This window comes from Grammomys surdaster, unplaced genomic scaffold (genome assembly GCF_004785775.1).
Source record: "Grammomys surdaster isolate TR1022 unplaced genomic scaffold, NIH_TR_1.0 126187, whole genome shotgun sequence".
NCBI lineage: Eukaryota > Metazoa > Chordata > Mammalia > Rodentia > Muridae > Grammomys > Grammomys surdaster.
In genome coordinates, this window is record NW_021620993.1 from 5,848,085 (window position 1) to 5,864,338 (window position 16,254).

Below are 16,254 nucleotides of genomic sequence, written 5' to 3' on the forward strand. Positions count from 1 at the left end.
AAAAAAAAAAAAAAAAAGAATATACTAACTCTTGAGCCCTGTGTCATAATCTAGTTAGAAGGAATCTTGATCATCTGTCTCTTCCACTAAATATCACATTGATATACTATATTGGCAACATTATTCTGATTAGATGAAGTGAACAGGAGGTAGCAACCACTTTGAACTTATTGGTTACACATATGCATATCAGAAGATGATAAATCCAATCAAAAATTCACTAACTCAGTGAAATTCTTAGGAAGCCAGTGATGTGGGCTGTGCAGAGATGTGTGTGATGTGGGCTTCCATGGTGAAGGAAGACTTATTGTATCTGGCCCCTCCCACCACCAGGAAAGAATCACAATGTTCAGTGGACCTATTGGATTCTGGAGACAGCACATTCCTCACTTGGATGTGTTACTCTGGCCTATATACCAAGTTGCTAGCTTTATATGGGGACTTGAACAGGAGACGGCTATTTAGCAGGACCAGGCTGCTGTGTAGGCTGCTCTACCACTTGGACCATATGATCTGAAGACACTTGAGGTTTCAGTGGCAGATAGGAATGCTCTTTGGAGCCTTTGAAAGGCTAGTATAGGTGAATCACTGAAGAGAGCTTTGGGATTTTGGAACAAGGCTCTATCATCATCTACAGACTACTGTTCTCCCTTTGAAAGCCATTGGCCTGCTATTGGGCCTTAGTGGAAACTGAATGTTTGACTAGGGGCCACCAAGTTACCATGTGACCCGAGCTGCACCTCATGGGTGTTATCTGATCCAACAAGTCATAAAGTAGGATTTGCACAGCAGTGATATATTTTCAAATGGAAGCGATCTATTCATCATCAGGTCTATTCATGATCAGGTCCTGAAGGCACAAGCAAGTTAAACGAACAAGTTGCCCAAATGTCTATGGTTTCTACTTCCATTACAATGCCATCTGCTGCCAAGTATTCACCTGTAGCTTCATGGGGTGTTCCCTATGATTGGTTGACTGAGGAAGAGAAAACTACATCCTGGTTTATTGGTGGTTCTTCATATTATACAGGTACCATTCAGGCACGGACAGCTGCAGCATTAGAGTCCCTTTCTGAGACAATCCTGAAAGACACCAGAGAAGGGAAATCTTCATAGTAGGCAGAACTTTGAGCAGTACACATGATCATACAATTTTGTTTGGAAGGAGAAATGGCCAGATATTCATTTGACTCATGAGCTATAGCCAATGGACTGGCTGGATGGTGAGGGATTTGGAAAGAACATGATTGGAAAATTAGTAAGAAGGGCATCTGAGAAAGAAGTACTAGATAGATCTCTCCAAATAGGTGAAGAATGTGAAAATACTTGTGTCCCGTGTAAATGCTCACAAAGAGGTGACTTCAGCTGAGGAGGAGTTCAATAATCAAATAGATATGATGATTCATTACATGGACAGTCAGCCTCTTTACCCAGCCATTCCTGTCATCACCCAATGGGCCCATGAGTGAAGTGACCATGGTGGCAGAGATGAGGTTATGCAACATGGACTTCCATTCACCAAGGCTGACTTGGCTACAGCTACTGCCAACAGCAGACACCAACACTGAGCCCCAGATATGGCATCGTTCACAAGTATGAGCAGCCAGCAACCTGGTAGCAGATTGACTACATTGGACCACTTCCTTTGTATAAAGGACAATGCTTTGTTCTTACTGGATACTTATTCTTGTCATTGATTTGCCTTTCTTGTATGTAATCCTTCTACTGTAAGCTACCATACACGGACTTTTAGAATGCCTTATTTACCATCATCATATTCTACACAGTACTGTTTCTGACCAAGGAGCTCAGTTCATGGTCAGGGAAGGGCAACAATTTGCACAGGATCATGGAATCCACTAGTCTTATCATGTTCTCCACCATCCTGAAGCAGCTGACCTGAAAGAAAAGATGGAATGGCCTTTTGAAGACACAGCTACAACACCAGTTAGATGGCAGCAGCATGGAAGGCTGGGCAGGGTTCTTCAGAAGGCAATATATGCTTTGAATCAACATCTCCCATAGCCAAGATCCATGGGTCCAGGAATCAATGGATGGAAAAGGGAGTAGTTTTACTCACTATAACCTGGAGTGACGCACTAGGGAAAGATTTTTCTTGTTCCCTCAACCTTAAGTTCTGTTGTCTTAGAAGTTTTGGTTCCAGAGTGGGGAGTGCTCCTGCCAGGAGACACAGCAAACATTCTACTGAACTGGAAGCTCAGACTTCACCCTGGCCACTTTGTGTTTCTAGTGCCCTTAAGCCAACAGGCTAAGAAAGAAATAACAGTGTTAATAAGGGTAGCTGGTCTAGATTACCACAAAGACATTGGATTGCTTCTCCACAATGGAGGTAAGAAAGATTATGTCTGGAATGCAGGAGATCCTTTAGGATGTCTCTTGATGCTACCATGTCCTGTGATTACAGTCAGTGGAAAACTACAATAACCTAATCCTCAGACCTGCCAGAAATGAAGGCATGGATAACTCCTTCCAGAAAAGAGCCAAGACCTGCTCAGGTTCTTGCCCAAAGGTAGAGGAAATACAGAATGGGTAGCAGAGGAAAGTAGTTATAAAGACCAGCTAACTCCACATGACTAGTTACAGAAATGAGGATTATAATTTACATGAGTGTTTCTGCTGAATTTTGTTAAATAATGTGTTTGTACAGATATTTGTGTTTTCTTTCCTCAATTTCTTTATCATATGATGTAGTATCAAGAGAATATCAATGGTCGTCATATTTAAGTTTGAGATAGTAAAAGAATATCCCTCAAGGGACATTTCCACCTATTCTAAATTTAGACTTCATTTATGGTTGTGCAAGGGATGGTTATATCATGTTAGATGTAATTATGACCCATTAAATATAGAATGCATTTGTAATTGTATACTGGATAGTTATATTATGTTTAGGCATTATTATGACCTGATTATTTTTTTATTTGGGAATGAATTAATCATGTTATAAAGAGATATGATTGTGTGTCAAGTTGACAATGAGTAGATTTGTGATGACTATTCATGGTTGTCAATTTGACTACCTCTAGGATTAACTACAACTTAAAAGTGGAGGGTACACCTATGAGGTATTCTTTGCTTAGTTTGAAGTAGTAAGATCCACATTTAACCCAAATCTTTGAAATATGAAGACACACACACCTTTAATTCAGATCATTTGAGCTGGGACCTCTAATCTGGGCCAAACTTCTCTGGAAACCTATGTAAAAACATGGGAAAAGAAAGATTTTGCTCTTTGCCTGCTTGTTCTGGCCTTGCAGGCAAGTCCATTCCTTTACTGGCATTAGAACCTACCTCTTTGGGATTTCAGCATCTTCTTGAGATTTCAGCTGCAATATCCCATCTCATGGACTGAACAGCTACTGATTCCTGGACTTTTGTCCACAGTCAGCCATTGTTGGATTAACTGGAGTGCAGCATATATATCATTCTAATAAATCCCCTCTCTAATGAGAGATTCATTCTATAAGTTCTGTTACACTAGAGAACCCCAACTAATACCCCAACGTAGTGGGATTTTATGTACTTTTATATGTATTTATCTATTTATTTTCATTTTGTGTGTACACGTGTTTTGCTTGTATGTAAGTCTGTGAACATGCAGTACTCTCAGAGGCCTGAAGAGAATGTCAAATCCCTGGGACTAGTGTTACAGGTGGTAGCTGTGATGTGGATGCCAGGAAGTAAACCCAGGTCCTCTGGAAGAATAAGTGCTCTTAACTATGAAGCCATTTCTTCCCTACCCTTTATGCGTTTCCTAAGAGCCCCAAGCTATGTAAGTTTTGGGACCCAGAAGACCTCACTCTACATTCATGTGATGAGATACTCACTACCCTTTGATCTATATTCCAGCTGCCACACACTCTTGAATGGCTCCTGTGCCCAAGCCCTGCATATGGCTTTGGACTTCCATAGAATAAAAAATCCTTCCCTTCTTTGTTCTGTGTAAGATCTTAGTGAAGCCAGAGGAGGAAAGAGTAGAAGCTTGACACCTGGCCAACAGAGGCCGTCCCACTGTGGCTCTTACTCTCCCACAGAAGCCATCTGCCCTGGGAATATTTGGGACAGCCTTGTGAGCGGTGGAGGGGAGAGTGAGGAGGCACAGCACTCTCGGTCCTATGCCACTTGTTCCTGTCTCTTGTCTTCTCCTTCCTCTACCCTAGGCTATGTGACATCCATCTTGGGTAGAAGGAGGCCTCTCCCGAGGATCTGTGCACAGGACCAGCAGCTTCGGGCACAAGCAGAGCGACAGGCAGTAAACTTTGTGGTACAAGGTACCAGAGCCCCTAGTCTGCCACTGCTTGTGGCTCCTTCCCTGCAGGTCCATGTCCCCTGCTCCTCAGGTATTTGGAAGTTTGCTGTGGTACATCATGTTCTGAAAACTCTCCTGTGTGGGCCTCACAGCCCTCACTTGTCCTGCCTGGCAGTAAGTGTCATCACAGCTAGTGATGGGGTGGCAGAGCAATGGTTATGTTTAAGACATTTTTTGAAGGATACGGTGAGGTTTACCTGTAACACTAACTCTAGGATTACAAGCCAAAGCAGAACTGCCAAAAAAAAAAATGAAGTCATCATGAGCTACATAGCTAGACCTATATGGGACAAAATGAAATATAGAGATGGCCTTTCACAACACATAGAGGCCATTCTGTTTCCATCTAAAAGCAGAAATTAGAGTCTTTAGGAGCTTCACCAACAATAGAGACAGTCCTAGAAATGGGTTACTTGACATGGGTTGGGACCCCTCTATTGTACCTGGAGAATCTGGCTAGGGTCAGGTCTCCTCAGTAAGGCGTCCGAACTGCATTTCCCAGCACTGAGAAGCAGGCAGCTGCTGCATTGAAGATGCTTGGTTTGCTTCCGTTTGCAAAAACGCCTTCATTGTTAGCCAGGGGGTGAGCAGTGTGCATGGGAAATGCCTCTATAACAGGTCAGACACTGTGTACCACATGCCCCAGGCACTAAAACATAACCCTTTGTGTCCACAGGCTCAGCCGCAGACCTCTGCAAGCTAGCCATGATTCACATCTTTGCTGCAGTTGCCACATCCCCGACCCTGACAGCCAGGTCAGTGAAGTAGTCATTTTTTTCTAGGCCCAGCCTTGAACTCCTGCCAGTGAGGTTTGTTGGATGCCAAAAGAGAATTGTTCCTTCTACCCACAACAATACCTACCCTCCATCTTACCCTAAAGACCCCAGGCTCCTCCCATAGGCCTTTGCACACCAGGGTGCCCACATCACTGTCTAAGTGGGTCAGCACCTCTGCTCCCAGGAGGAAAGCTCCAGTAGGAAGAAGACAGCTTCCTTAGGTTCTAAAATTTGAAATAGGTCTCAAGTGCCCTGTGTAGTAGCCCCAAGAGGGCTTTGGAGACATGGGAACCTACTTGCTATGGGCATTTCTCACCAAGCTTACAGTTTTCTCTTGGCCTGAAATATAATTCATACTCACGGCATTAATTTTCCCTTATCAACAGTCTCTCATCTTTCTTTTGAAACTTTATTTCTTCAAACATTTCCCCTGTCATTTTTGGCCTTGTACCTGAGTTCTTGAGTAATTTTCACACCTCTGCACAAGAGTGTGCACTGTAGATTGGTGCCATACGTAGCCGAGGGCAGGAGGCTCAGCTCCAAGCCCTGTTGTTCACTGCCTTTTGCAGCCTGTTCCAGACACATTTTTACTCATTTTACATTTTAAAGAAATAGGTTGGGAAGATGCAAACTTCCTCTAGGAAGAGTTTCAGAGGAAGGTGCACACACTACAGCTGAGCCCTGCCCCAGGCATGGCCAAGAGTCATGTGTGAGCAGACTATGCAAAGTTTGAGCTCACCTGGTTTCTCTTGTCATCCTCCCTGTCTTCTGCCTAGTAGTCCCAATGATTTCCTCCCAATTCCCTACAATTTCTGAAGTCTGTACATCTGCCCATTCCCACTGTTCTGGAGATAACCTCTAGCTTCACTTGGGCTATGCAGGTTGTATTCTGAAATTTCCTAAATTCAGAAAGCATCTGCCAGTTCTTGCCTGAGGTGAATGGACCTAGGACCAGTCTGTGTCAGCCCATCCTGGCAGCTACCTAAAGCACACAGCACTCTGCATCTACCACATGCAAGGCTAGCAAGTTGCCTCTCTGTTGCTCTTTTTTGGAATTTTTGAGAGGTGTTGGCATATTAAGGCTTAGGGTCTCCTTGGTGGCAATATCTTTCCAAAATCTGAGCACAGAGAATCTGACCAGGGATACAGAGAAGAGGAAATGAGGCAATAAGCAGCATGTACTTCGTCCAAATCCAGGCAGAGCCAAGCTACGGCTGGGTGTCCTCCCAGGGTTGCAGAGTCTCCTACCTTGTACCACCACACAAATGTACTTCTAGGAGGGAACTACAAAGAATTCAGCATGGCTAGAGTGTGCTGTAGGAGGGAGCTTCCTGCCAGGCTCTTGGCAAAGGGATGAGATTAGGCCCTTCTGGAAAGTTCTCTCAAAGGAACCAGGATCAGTCTGCCTGTGTCAGGTCAACCAGATGCAAATACAAATACAGTAGCTCTGTGTCCTCTGTAGAGCAGATGTGAGCTATGGAGGCATGCCCTCCTTCTGGGAGCCTGGGTAGTCTAAGCCTGCATTCTTCTGTTTCTCCCGCTTGTTCTTGTGCCCCAGCTTCCAGTGAGAAGTGTGATGTCTCTGTGTCTGGGATGGTGATGTGTGAGTGACTAACAGTCACACTTATTAGGTCCTGCCACACTGGCAGCTCAGATTGCATGGTGTGATTTCAAGAAGTGTGAAGGCACTTCTGCTAAATCTGGAAAGAGTTGCAACTGCCTCTTCTGAAAAGTAAGCCCCTTGGGAGCCAAGGCCTGACAGACACCTTGATGTTAGTTTAAGGAAACACATCAGTGCTACAGCTTAGTCCCTGTCATGTCCTGCCACAGTCAGACTTCTGGAAGGGCAGTCTTGGTGCCCTAGCCAGAGGCAGTACATAAGATACAAAGACACCCCTTTGTGAATGTTTCTGATGAATAGTGAATGTATACTTCACTATTCCCTAGTCTGGCCCCAACATAATACATCCATTGCCTGAACAATCTTTAGTATGTGCATTTTGATAATCCTTTGGTATGATATCCCTTTGTTGTCATGATAGACAGCTGTGCTGACGATCACAGCACCTTCCAGGCAAGAGAAGGGTGGTGATGGTCAAAGCAACCCTTTGCACATCTTCCTGGGAGTTGGAAAACAGATGACGTCTGGGTCACCCCATCATAGAAGAGATGCTATATATGCTTGCAATGTAGCTCCTTCTCTTTCCCATTCAACAGCAAAAGGGTGACAGAGAAGACAGAAGGACAGTTCACCATAGAACTCTGCTGTCAAGTACCATTGTGGCTACTCTACTCAGACATTTAAAGGCTGCTTCTTCCTTCCAGACAGGGTTCACCATCAGCTCTCAGTATCACTGCTGGCATAGGGGATTGCCACAACTTCCCTGTGAAGCCTCAGCTTCTGGCTGCCATAGGGAAGCACAGGGCAAACAGCAGTGGGGGACATATGGCATGTGATTGTTGCCTTCAGAGTCCCATCCAGGAGACAGAGCAAGGACCATAGAGGACAGAGCTCATGGGATCCTTCTATGCTCTCGACCCTTCCTTGAGGGCTATAGGTCCTGGCGACCATCCCTACCACATGTGCTACATACTCCAGCCCCGAGTGTGCAGAATCAGGGATGCACCACACACCCCTATAGACCCACAAAGGTCCTAGCACCAGATCTAGGGAGCACACAGCCACAGGATACTAAAGTGTCATCTCCCTGGGAAGCTTGGGCACTAGGATCCCACCCTCTAGAGAACCTGTAGGTTTGAGCCAGCTAGCACATGTGCTGACATAGGTCTGTGGGTTGAGTACTCCAAGATCCCCAGCATTTCATTTATTATCCTGTGCAAGTCTGTACCTGTTCCTCCAACATGCTCCAACATGCTTACTCAACAAAGCACTGCTTCCTAGATTCCTTCTGATGCCAGAAGGGGCTAAAGAAGCCATACAGGAGTATGCAGAAAGTGGAATCTGAGCAGCCCTCAAAGCCAAGTTCAACTAGAGCTGTGGTTTGGTGCCCCAGAGTACATGTTCAATACTATATGGGCCATCCAAAATACCCCATATCCAATGTAGTTTTGTACCTTAAATTTTTAAAAATTTTTCAAGTTCTGTTGAGTATTTTATGACTTTAAAAGAAAATTAAAAAGAAATATTGCTCCATCACTTCCTCTAAGCTGAGGGGTGCATTCCCGCCACACTCTAGGTTTAGTGTCCCTCCTCACGGCAGGAGGGACTTTCCTAACTCACTTCAGCGTTGCTGCCCCATCTGTGCACACCATGATATCCCAGTCAGTGGAAAGTGGGCAACATAGCAGGTGGTGGTGGCGCACACCTTTAATCCCAGTCCTTGGGTGTCAGAGACAGAAGAATCCCTGAATTGAGGCCAGTGTGGTCTGCAGAGTGAGTTCCAGGATAGTCATGGGTATGCAGAGTAGGTCCCATGTGTTTTGCTTTTCCAGGGAGTTCTTTCTCTGCTCTGCCAGTCTTCCATGAGCATAAAATGCTCAGCCTGTCAGGGGCTGGACAGCTCTCCAGAAATCAGGTCTCTCTCTCTCTCTCCTGGCCCCTCCTGCCCACATCCTGGAGCTGTCTGATGATAAGCAACCCCAGACCATAGTGCCAGGATGGCTATACCTATTCCCCTCAGAGCCACACTCTTTCATAAACCAAATGCCAAACAACCTATAAGGAACTTTGAAGGAAAACCTTAAGTCCCATGTGGAGGTAGGTATCCACACTCTCAAGTGACTTCCTTCCTCTCCAGGTTAGTTGCCCAAATTCATGATGAGCTGCTGTTTGAAGTGGAAGATACTCAGATCCCTGAGTTTGCAGGTGCGTCCAGGGGAGCATAGTGGGTGGTGGTGTCCAACAGTTAGGAAATGTGCTATCTCCTTGAAGCTTCTCTCTATATCTCGAGGCTTCTCCCAGCTGGCAGCTGACTTGGTGACCCTAGTAAGAGAAGATATATGTCTAGTGCTCCAGAACAGCCATGAAGCTTCTGTGCATAGGCACTGTTAGGGCCACAGAGCTACCTACAGAGGCATGACAAGAACATTAGACCTTTGCCAGAAGCCTCAAAGATATTATGCCCTTCCATGCTCAGACTGTTCTGACTAGGAAGAGTAACCTGCTGCCTCCTCCTAGATGTACCATCACAGCCAGAACTGCTGGTGTGGTCACAGCACCCACCCACCTCCGTTGGCCTGCCACTGCTGGGAAGAGCTGGGGTGGAAGGGCGAGGCCAATTCATTCAGTACAGTGACCAGAAGTGACCTGGGGGCCTTTAAGCTATATCCTGAACTGTAGATGTGGTCGCTGGGAATTGAATAAGCATTGAGGTTATATGAGAGGATCAAGAGTTTGAGTGACTTGTAGCCCCAAGAAACAACCAGGTAACTTGGATCAACCAGGTAACTTGGATCAAGCAGCAAGCCTAAAGGTTCCTTAATCCTCAACTCTTAGGGCCTGGAAGCCAGAAGGCTGGCCAGACCTTGACCCGCACAGCCTGTAAGCAGCTGTTTTCCTGTTCTAGCTCTTGTCAGAAGGATCATGGAGTCCTTGCAACAGGTCCAGACCCTGGAACTGCAGCTGCAGGTAAGGAGACACATCTGCCCAGCATCACTGCTACACCCCTTACACCTTGAGTCAACTTAGGGTGTGCAAGAGGGCCCCATCCCCTTCAGAGGTCAGGAGGGCAAGGAAGAAGGCAAATTCCAGTCTTGTGCACCAGGACTACTGCCCTCCAAGCCTACACTTGCCCCTGCCCTGCTGAGGAACCCTTTCCCTACTGAATGACTTGGCTGCTATCTGGTAAGAAGACACCACCATGGATATCTGCTGTTGTTTCTACCAGCCTCTGGCTAAACTCCTTCCCTGAGACTCAACATCACTGAAGGTGTGAGCACTGGGCCCTACCTACTCCAAGTACACCCCAGGGCATGTCTAAATACAAGCCTACTCTGCACCTAGCTAAACCCTGCTTGGAGGTAGTTCTGGGTTCTTGTCTAGAAAAGACATTTGGATGTTTCAGCACAGGCTCTCCAGAGCAGTGTGGACAACCAGGCAGTGAGTACAGGTGGGAGCCCGGAAGCCTATAGAGCCACCCAGATGATACCAGAAACACATCTTCCCATTCAGTAAAGAATCCAGCCCAGTGGACCCCGTAGAACTGAGCAGAGCCACAGAAGCTGGCTGACTACAGCCTTGGCTCTGCTCACAGGCTCTGAGGCCTTCCTGGAAAAGGTTCTGCCTGCTCACTTTTCCCTTTACTGAAAGACACCTTGTGGCACACCAGGGCATGACATGCCTCTAGACAGGTGGCCAAGTGGCAGAGTCAAGGAGCAACATATGTATTTTACCCAGTTGGTGGCAGGACTCCTCCTCCCTGAGGTAGTCTACGAAATCTACAGTGCCTATGATGAACAAGAAATAGGTGCTGAGGGAGGAGCTTAAAACCAAGGAAACTACATTTAGCTGCCATCAGGGGGCCCTTGTGAGGCAGAAGACTGTGGGAAACAGTTGAGGACCAGCCCCTTTCTTCTGACAAGGTGACTTTGTCTAGTGCCTTGGGAAAAGGCCCACCTCTAGTAGAGGTCTTCTGCTCTCTAGCATAATACAACCCTGACAGGGTGAGTGAGCATGTGTTGCCCTAAGACATCCCTACCCTAAGGCACCATGCCTGGGAGCCCTGTAGGCCTGCACACAGAAGCCTGGTAGATAGGGAGGTCCACCATGGTACATGCATGTGATGTGAGCTTACAACAGGGGAGATGGGATTTTACATGAGTATGTTTACATTTATGCTGGGATGTGTGGCTCCTCTCTCTGTAGAAGTGTCTCCCTGAGCACTGCTTCCTCATCCACCTGCATGGGGCCTGGGAGGTGACTAGGTTTCTCCTTGGAGCTCATTTCTGGTTGTCACCCCACAGGTACCCCTAAAGGTGAACTTGAGTGTTGGCCGCTCATGGGGACACCTGGCCCTACTGCAGGAGACTCTGGACTCAGCCTGACCCATCTACCAGCAACAGTCCAGCTAGCAGTGAGGTCCCTGTTCCCTACCCCCATAAAGGACATTTTGTGTTTCATCCTAAGTTTGTCTGTGTCCCTAGGCAACAGTGGAATGAGAGAATTTGCTTCCACCAACCCATCCTACAGCCTTTCCCATGTCACAAGCTTGTACTCTAAACCGATTCAGGCCACATTAACCCTTTGTGGGACAACTGGAGCACCTGAAGTAAATGCTTAATGAGAAGCTGTCTTCATCCTTAGGTGAGTGGGTTCTTTCTATGGGCACATAGGCACACACACACACATACATACACACATACAATATATAGTCTGTTCAGCAAGAGGCTGGACTGAGAAGTGCCTCAACGAAGTTTGGCCCTTGATGAGTGTCTACCCAAGTCCTCTTCTTCTCTGTGCCAAACATAATCCAGTATGGACCATGTCTAGTAAGGAAGCTGACATCTGGCACTGGGGAAAGCACCACAGAGTTTAAGATAAAAGGCTGTAGCAGGTGGCCTTCTGGTTATGTTTCAAAGATGGGCTCTATTATGACACCCAAGCCCAGGAAAAGATCACCAAGTCCCTCTGCCTCTGGGAAGGGCAGCCCCTGAGTATGCCATGGTTACATTCCTCCAGAGGAAACTCCTAGAAAGCTATCCAGGGGCTGAGCTGAGTGTCTGAGTTTTGGAAACCCTCCCATAGCCTTCAAGGGTCTCCCTACTGACAAGACTGGCTGGTAACTGCACAGGGATCTGACAGGATATGTGTCTTCATTCACCAAGATGTCTACCCCTCAACCTGGCCAACACCGATACCTGTGAAGATTCTAATCTCATCATTCCTAAGATGCATGCTGGTAGACCGGTAGACAAGCCAGCAGGGGACACAGCCTGTGGCAGAGACACCCAGCAAGAGGCTGCCAGCACTATCAGGGTCTAGGAGAGCCCTCAGGAGAAGAATGAAGCTCTTCATGGATCCAACCCCCATAAGCCCAGGAGTGTTGGCCTTGTAAATATCTACCAGAACCAGGCCAGAACAGTGGGGCTTGGTAGCCTGGAGACTGCACCAAAGGTGTCTCAGCTGTGCCTGAAGTTTAATTGCTCAAGGACTATAGGGAACCAGCATAGAGGTAGAGTAAAATCTTCAGGTTGCTGCTGGGCCTGAGGCAACCCTACCCCTCTACCCTCACCACCACTCCACCCCTACTACCTCTCCACCCTACAGCCAAGCTGTCCTAGTCTGGCTGCTGCCTCTATATCTACCATGCTTAGGAATTCATGAAGGGCTATAGCCCCTAATCATCGCTGGCCAGAGAGAAGTCCAAGCTCCTCTTCCCTAGTGGGAGACAGAGCATCGTGAGAGGTTGAGCTTGGTAATAGTTTCAGGAAGGGGCCTTAACTCCACAGGGATAGCAAGGCCCTAACCCTGCCTCAGTGATTCCACTCCTGCTCCAGTGTCCAGCTCAGCCAAACAGTCAGAAAAGGCCCAGAGCATGGGAAAGCCAGTATATCCACCACAGGAGGTGCCTCAAAAAAGCACAGAGCCTGGTTCCTTCAATTCTGGTTTTATTGAAAAACAGCAGCATTGGGGGCCGTGCAGGCAGGGGCACACACCCACTTGGGCCCCCAGCCTGTCTTCTTGGGAACTCGGCTCGTCACCTGGCCCTAGGGGCTATTTTGGCACATCCTGGGGTCTCAGGACACCCCCAACCCCATCATGGGCTCACAGTACAAATTCAGGAACAAACCACAACAGTGAGATCTACCACTGTGTCATATACTCTTTGCACCCTGGCCTATCCAAGGGGCCTCCAGCTCCTCTCTCCTACCCTCAGCTGATGGACAGAGGTGAGGGCCAGCAGAGGCTCAGCTGGCCTAGTGGGGTTGAGCTACATTCACATGGAGCTGGGCAGGACAGGGGAGGGGATGGGCATAGTGAGAGACAACCACAAGACCCTGCTTCTTACCACAAAGCGCCTCCCAGATCAGAGGCTGTCCCCACAGGTTCCCTCCCACTGCTACACATGTGCACATACAAGCATACACATGCACACATTCATACACATATGGAGATGCCCACACATGCTCACACATGCTCACACACATGCAACATGTGAATGTGATTTCACATTATAATCACATGAGCACATGATCATAAATGGCATGTGCTTGTGTGTGCACCCATATGTGCACCTCAAGTCAACTCTCTCAGGCTGCCCCTTGGGCCTGGCAAGACGACCTGGTGGGTGCTGCACATTTCCTTCACACACATAGATGCTCACACATGCAAACATATCCTCTCAGATGCACATACTCACATGTGCACAGATGCACATACACAATGCGCATGCACATTTATGCAGGTAAACCCCTTCTTTAAAATGGCTAATTATTGCTGTTTTTAAAAAAATACATCCAACAGTGGTAAGTCAAGGCTCATCTTCCACCCAGCTCCAGGCAAGTTCCGCCCACTGTCATGGACCCCTCCCTTGCTGGAAGCACAGTGATGGCAGCACCAAAGAGCAACACAGCCCATGGTCTGCCCCACACCCAGCATACAGTGTAGCCAAGAGCCAAGGACAGAACCATCACTGAGGCTACAACGGACCAAGAGGGCAGTAGCAACGGGTGCCAGCAGTACTGCTACCATGGACAGGGAGACACAACCATCTCAGATCAACTCTCTCAGCCTGCCCCATTGGGCCTGACAAGAAGATGGGTGCTGCATAGTTCCTACCCAGCTAGGAGGTCACATCCAGCCCCCAAGAAGCCTGGGACACCAGCAAAACCCAAAAACTTTTGTCCCCAGGCCTCTAGCCACAGGCACAGCCCTGGAAGCCACCTCCAGGAAGCTGTGACCATGAGGCTACCTGGGGCTGGCAAAGGCAAGTAGGAATGGGCAGCGTGTTTTCCAGCAACAAGTGACCGTCCTATGGTCTAGCAAGTTCCAGGCACCGGGCCAAAGCCCAAGCTCACCTCAGGTGTGTCCCTGACTCTGTCCTCTGACCTATCCCCTTATCTCAGGAAAGGTACCTGTGCAAGATAGGAACTATCCAAGCCCCTGAGACTAACCTGTTATCCACGGGGCCTCCCAGCCAGAGCCAGCCATTTACTACCTCACCCAGGTTAGCACATCCCTCAGCAGCTGCCCAGCCTCAGGGCAGTGCTAGAATGAAGAGTAAGCACAGGGGTGAGATCAGGACATGGAAGAGGCTGTTGTGGCCACCAGGGCATGGCCTCGATACACTCAGGAGTGTGCTGCCCCACCCTTCAGGGGCCAGATCTTAGCACATGCAGGGCAGCCTCTTGACCATACAGCAGAGACAAGGCATCTACACATGCCTGGGCAGTGGGAGCTGCCAGGGGACAGTCAAGCAATGGTATACCACATCTATGCTGTAGGGTCATCCCACACTGACATTCTGGAACATTCCATCATCTCTTCCTCCCTCCCTACTCTAAAGTTTCCAAGCAAACAATAGAACTCCTGGAAGGCACAGGTCCTGAGCAGAGTCAGACCCCAGGCTGGCCTTTCCTGGGCCTTCCCAGGCCCAGAGTACAGGTGCTGGCCACTTCAGATGCTTGAAGGCCCAAGGGAGGGGGAGATGGCTAACAAACTCAGAGGAGGGGCACCAAGCACATGGCCACCAAGTGGAGCAGGGAGGAGGGCCTCCACAGAGGTAGAAGAAACATTAGAATCTCAACAAACACAAAATTCACATCAGTGCACATGTACAGAGCACTTACATAGCTCTGGCTGGGAGGATGGAGTGCACATGGTCAGGCCCAGTCATCAGCACGCTCAGCTTTCTCCAGCACAGGGAGACAGGTATGTCTCCAGGGCCTCAGACCCTGCCAAGCTACATACTGCTTGGTGAGGCTCCACCCTAGTACAGCTGGAACCTACCCCACCATCCATTCCTGGAATCTCTACCAAGTCTTGGCAGCAACAGAAGGCAATGAATACTCAAGAGCCCAGCAAACTTCCTTTTATCCATGGGTTATTCAGCAGGAAGAGATTCCCTTGGACAGGTGCCAAGAGGCTGGGAGGGCCACACCTCCCCCCAGGATCCTAGGATGGAGGAATCTACTATGAGCTCATCCCAGGTCAGTATCATGGGTGGCTACAGGATCCCCAAGCTCTGCCCTGGCCCAAGTGATCCCAGTGCCCTGCCATACCTTCCAACCCCAAAGACTGCAGGCTCCAAAGGCACAGGATCAGAGAAGCCTTGGCAGCTGGTGGTGTCTAGCAGACCTGGCTCCCACTTAGGTCCACCCAGGCCTCAGACCCACCAGCAGTCTCTGACCCCACAGGCCTCAGACACCAGCAGTCCCTATACACCCACAACAACTAAGACTAGCCCCGAGCCGAGACCACTCCAAACAGAAAAGAGAAAAAAGGCACAACTGTTTGTTTTCCATTTTGCTAAAACACTTTACGTCTGTCTGTATAATCCAGATTAACAAAATCTGAGAGCTGCAAGAAAATAGGGTGCCAATTTCTGTACAGTCTACAAAACTCCCATCCCCAAGCAGGGACCGGGCACCACCAGGGAGGAATGTACAGGGGAGAGCGGGGTCTGTACAGTGTTCTGCAAATGCCTCAATTGCTAACAGGACAAAACGCCCCTCAGGAAGCTGGGCTTGTTCCACCAACTCATTAACTCTAAAGAGCCTTTCTAATAATGTAGCCTTGGTGCCAGGGGCCCAGCTCTATGGTCTACCTAGCCTGCCTCTCCTCACCCAAACCCCACACAGAGGAGTGTGGATGATGGGCCTTTATGCACCCTCTGCACTAAAGCTAAATCCAAGTTTCAGCTGGCCATATGAACACTGCCAGCTACTGCCTGTCCCTGTCCTAGGCCATCCTCACCCCCATCTAGGCTGGACCCTAAGTGGGACCTCAAAAAGGAGAGGCCAGGAGCACAGTTGGCCTAGCAGATTAGTCTGTAGTGGGATGGCTGGACCCACCCCAACCACCACCTCCTGTCCTCAAGGCAGTGCCCAGCCCTTCCTATGAGGTTTTAGGACCCTCCAGTCCCCTCAATCCTGCATACAAGGAATCAAGGGACAGCCTGAGCCTCACAGACTTTGTGTTGTGAGGGCACTTTGGGGGCATTTATACTAAATTAGAATCTCCTTCCATAC

At 48.3% G+C, this 16,254-nt stretch overlaps 1 protein-coding gene across 1 annotated transcript in view; it reads left to right on the forward strand.

The window, feature by feature from the left end:
- Poln (DNA polymerase nu) overlaps positions 1-11,190 on the forward strand; it is a 130,461-nt gene extending 119,271 nt beyond the window's left edge. Inside the window, exons 19-23 of the mRNA XM_028758297.1 lie at positions 4,182-4,292; positions 5,007-5,085; positions 8,865-8,932; positions 9,633-9,694; positions 11,029-11,190. Coding sequence (XP_028614130.1) covers positions 4,182-4,292; positions 5,007-5,085; positions 8,865-8,932; positions 9,633-9,694; positions 11,029-11,109 — 401 coding nt within the window. The 3' untranslated portion in view covers positions 11,110-11,190. The remainder of the gene's footprint in view (positions 1-4,181; positions 4,293-5,006; positions 5,086-8,864; positions 8,933-9,632; positions 9,695-11,028) is intronic.
- The last annotated feature ends 5,064 nt before the right edge of the window (positions 11,191-16,254 follow it).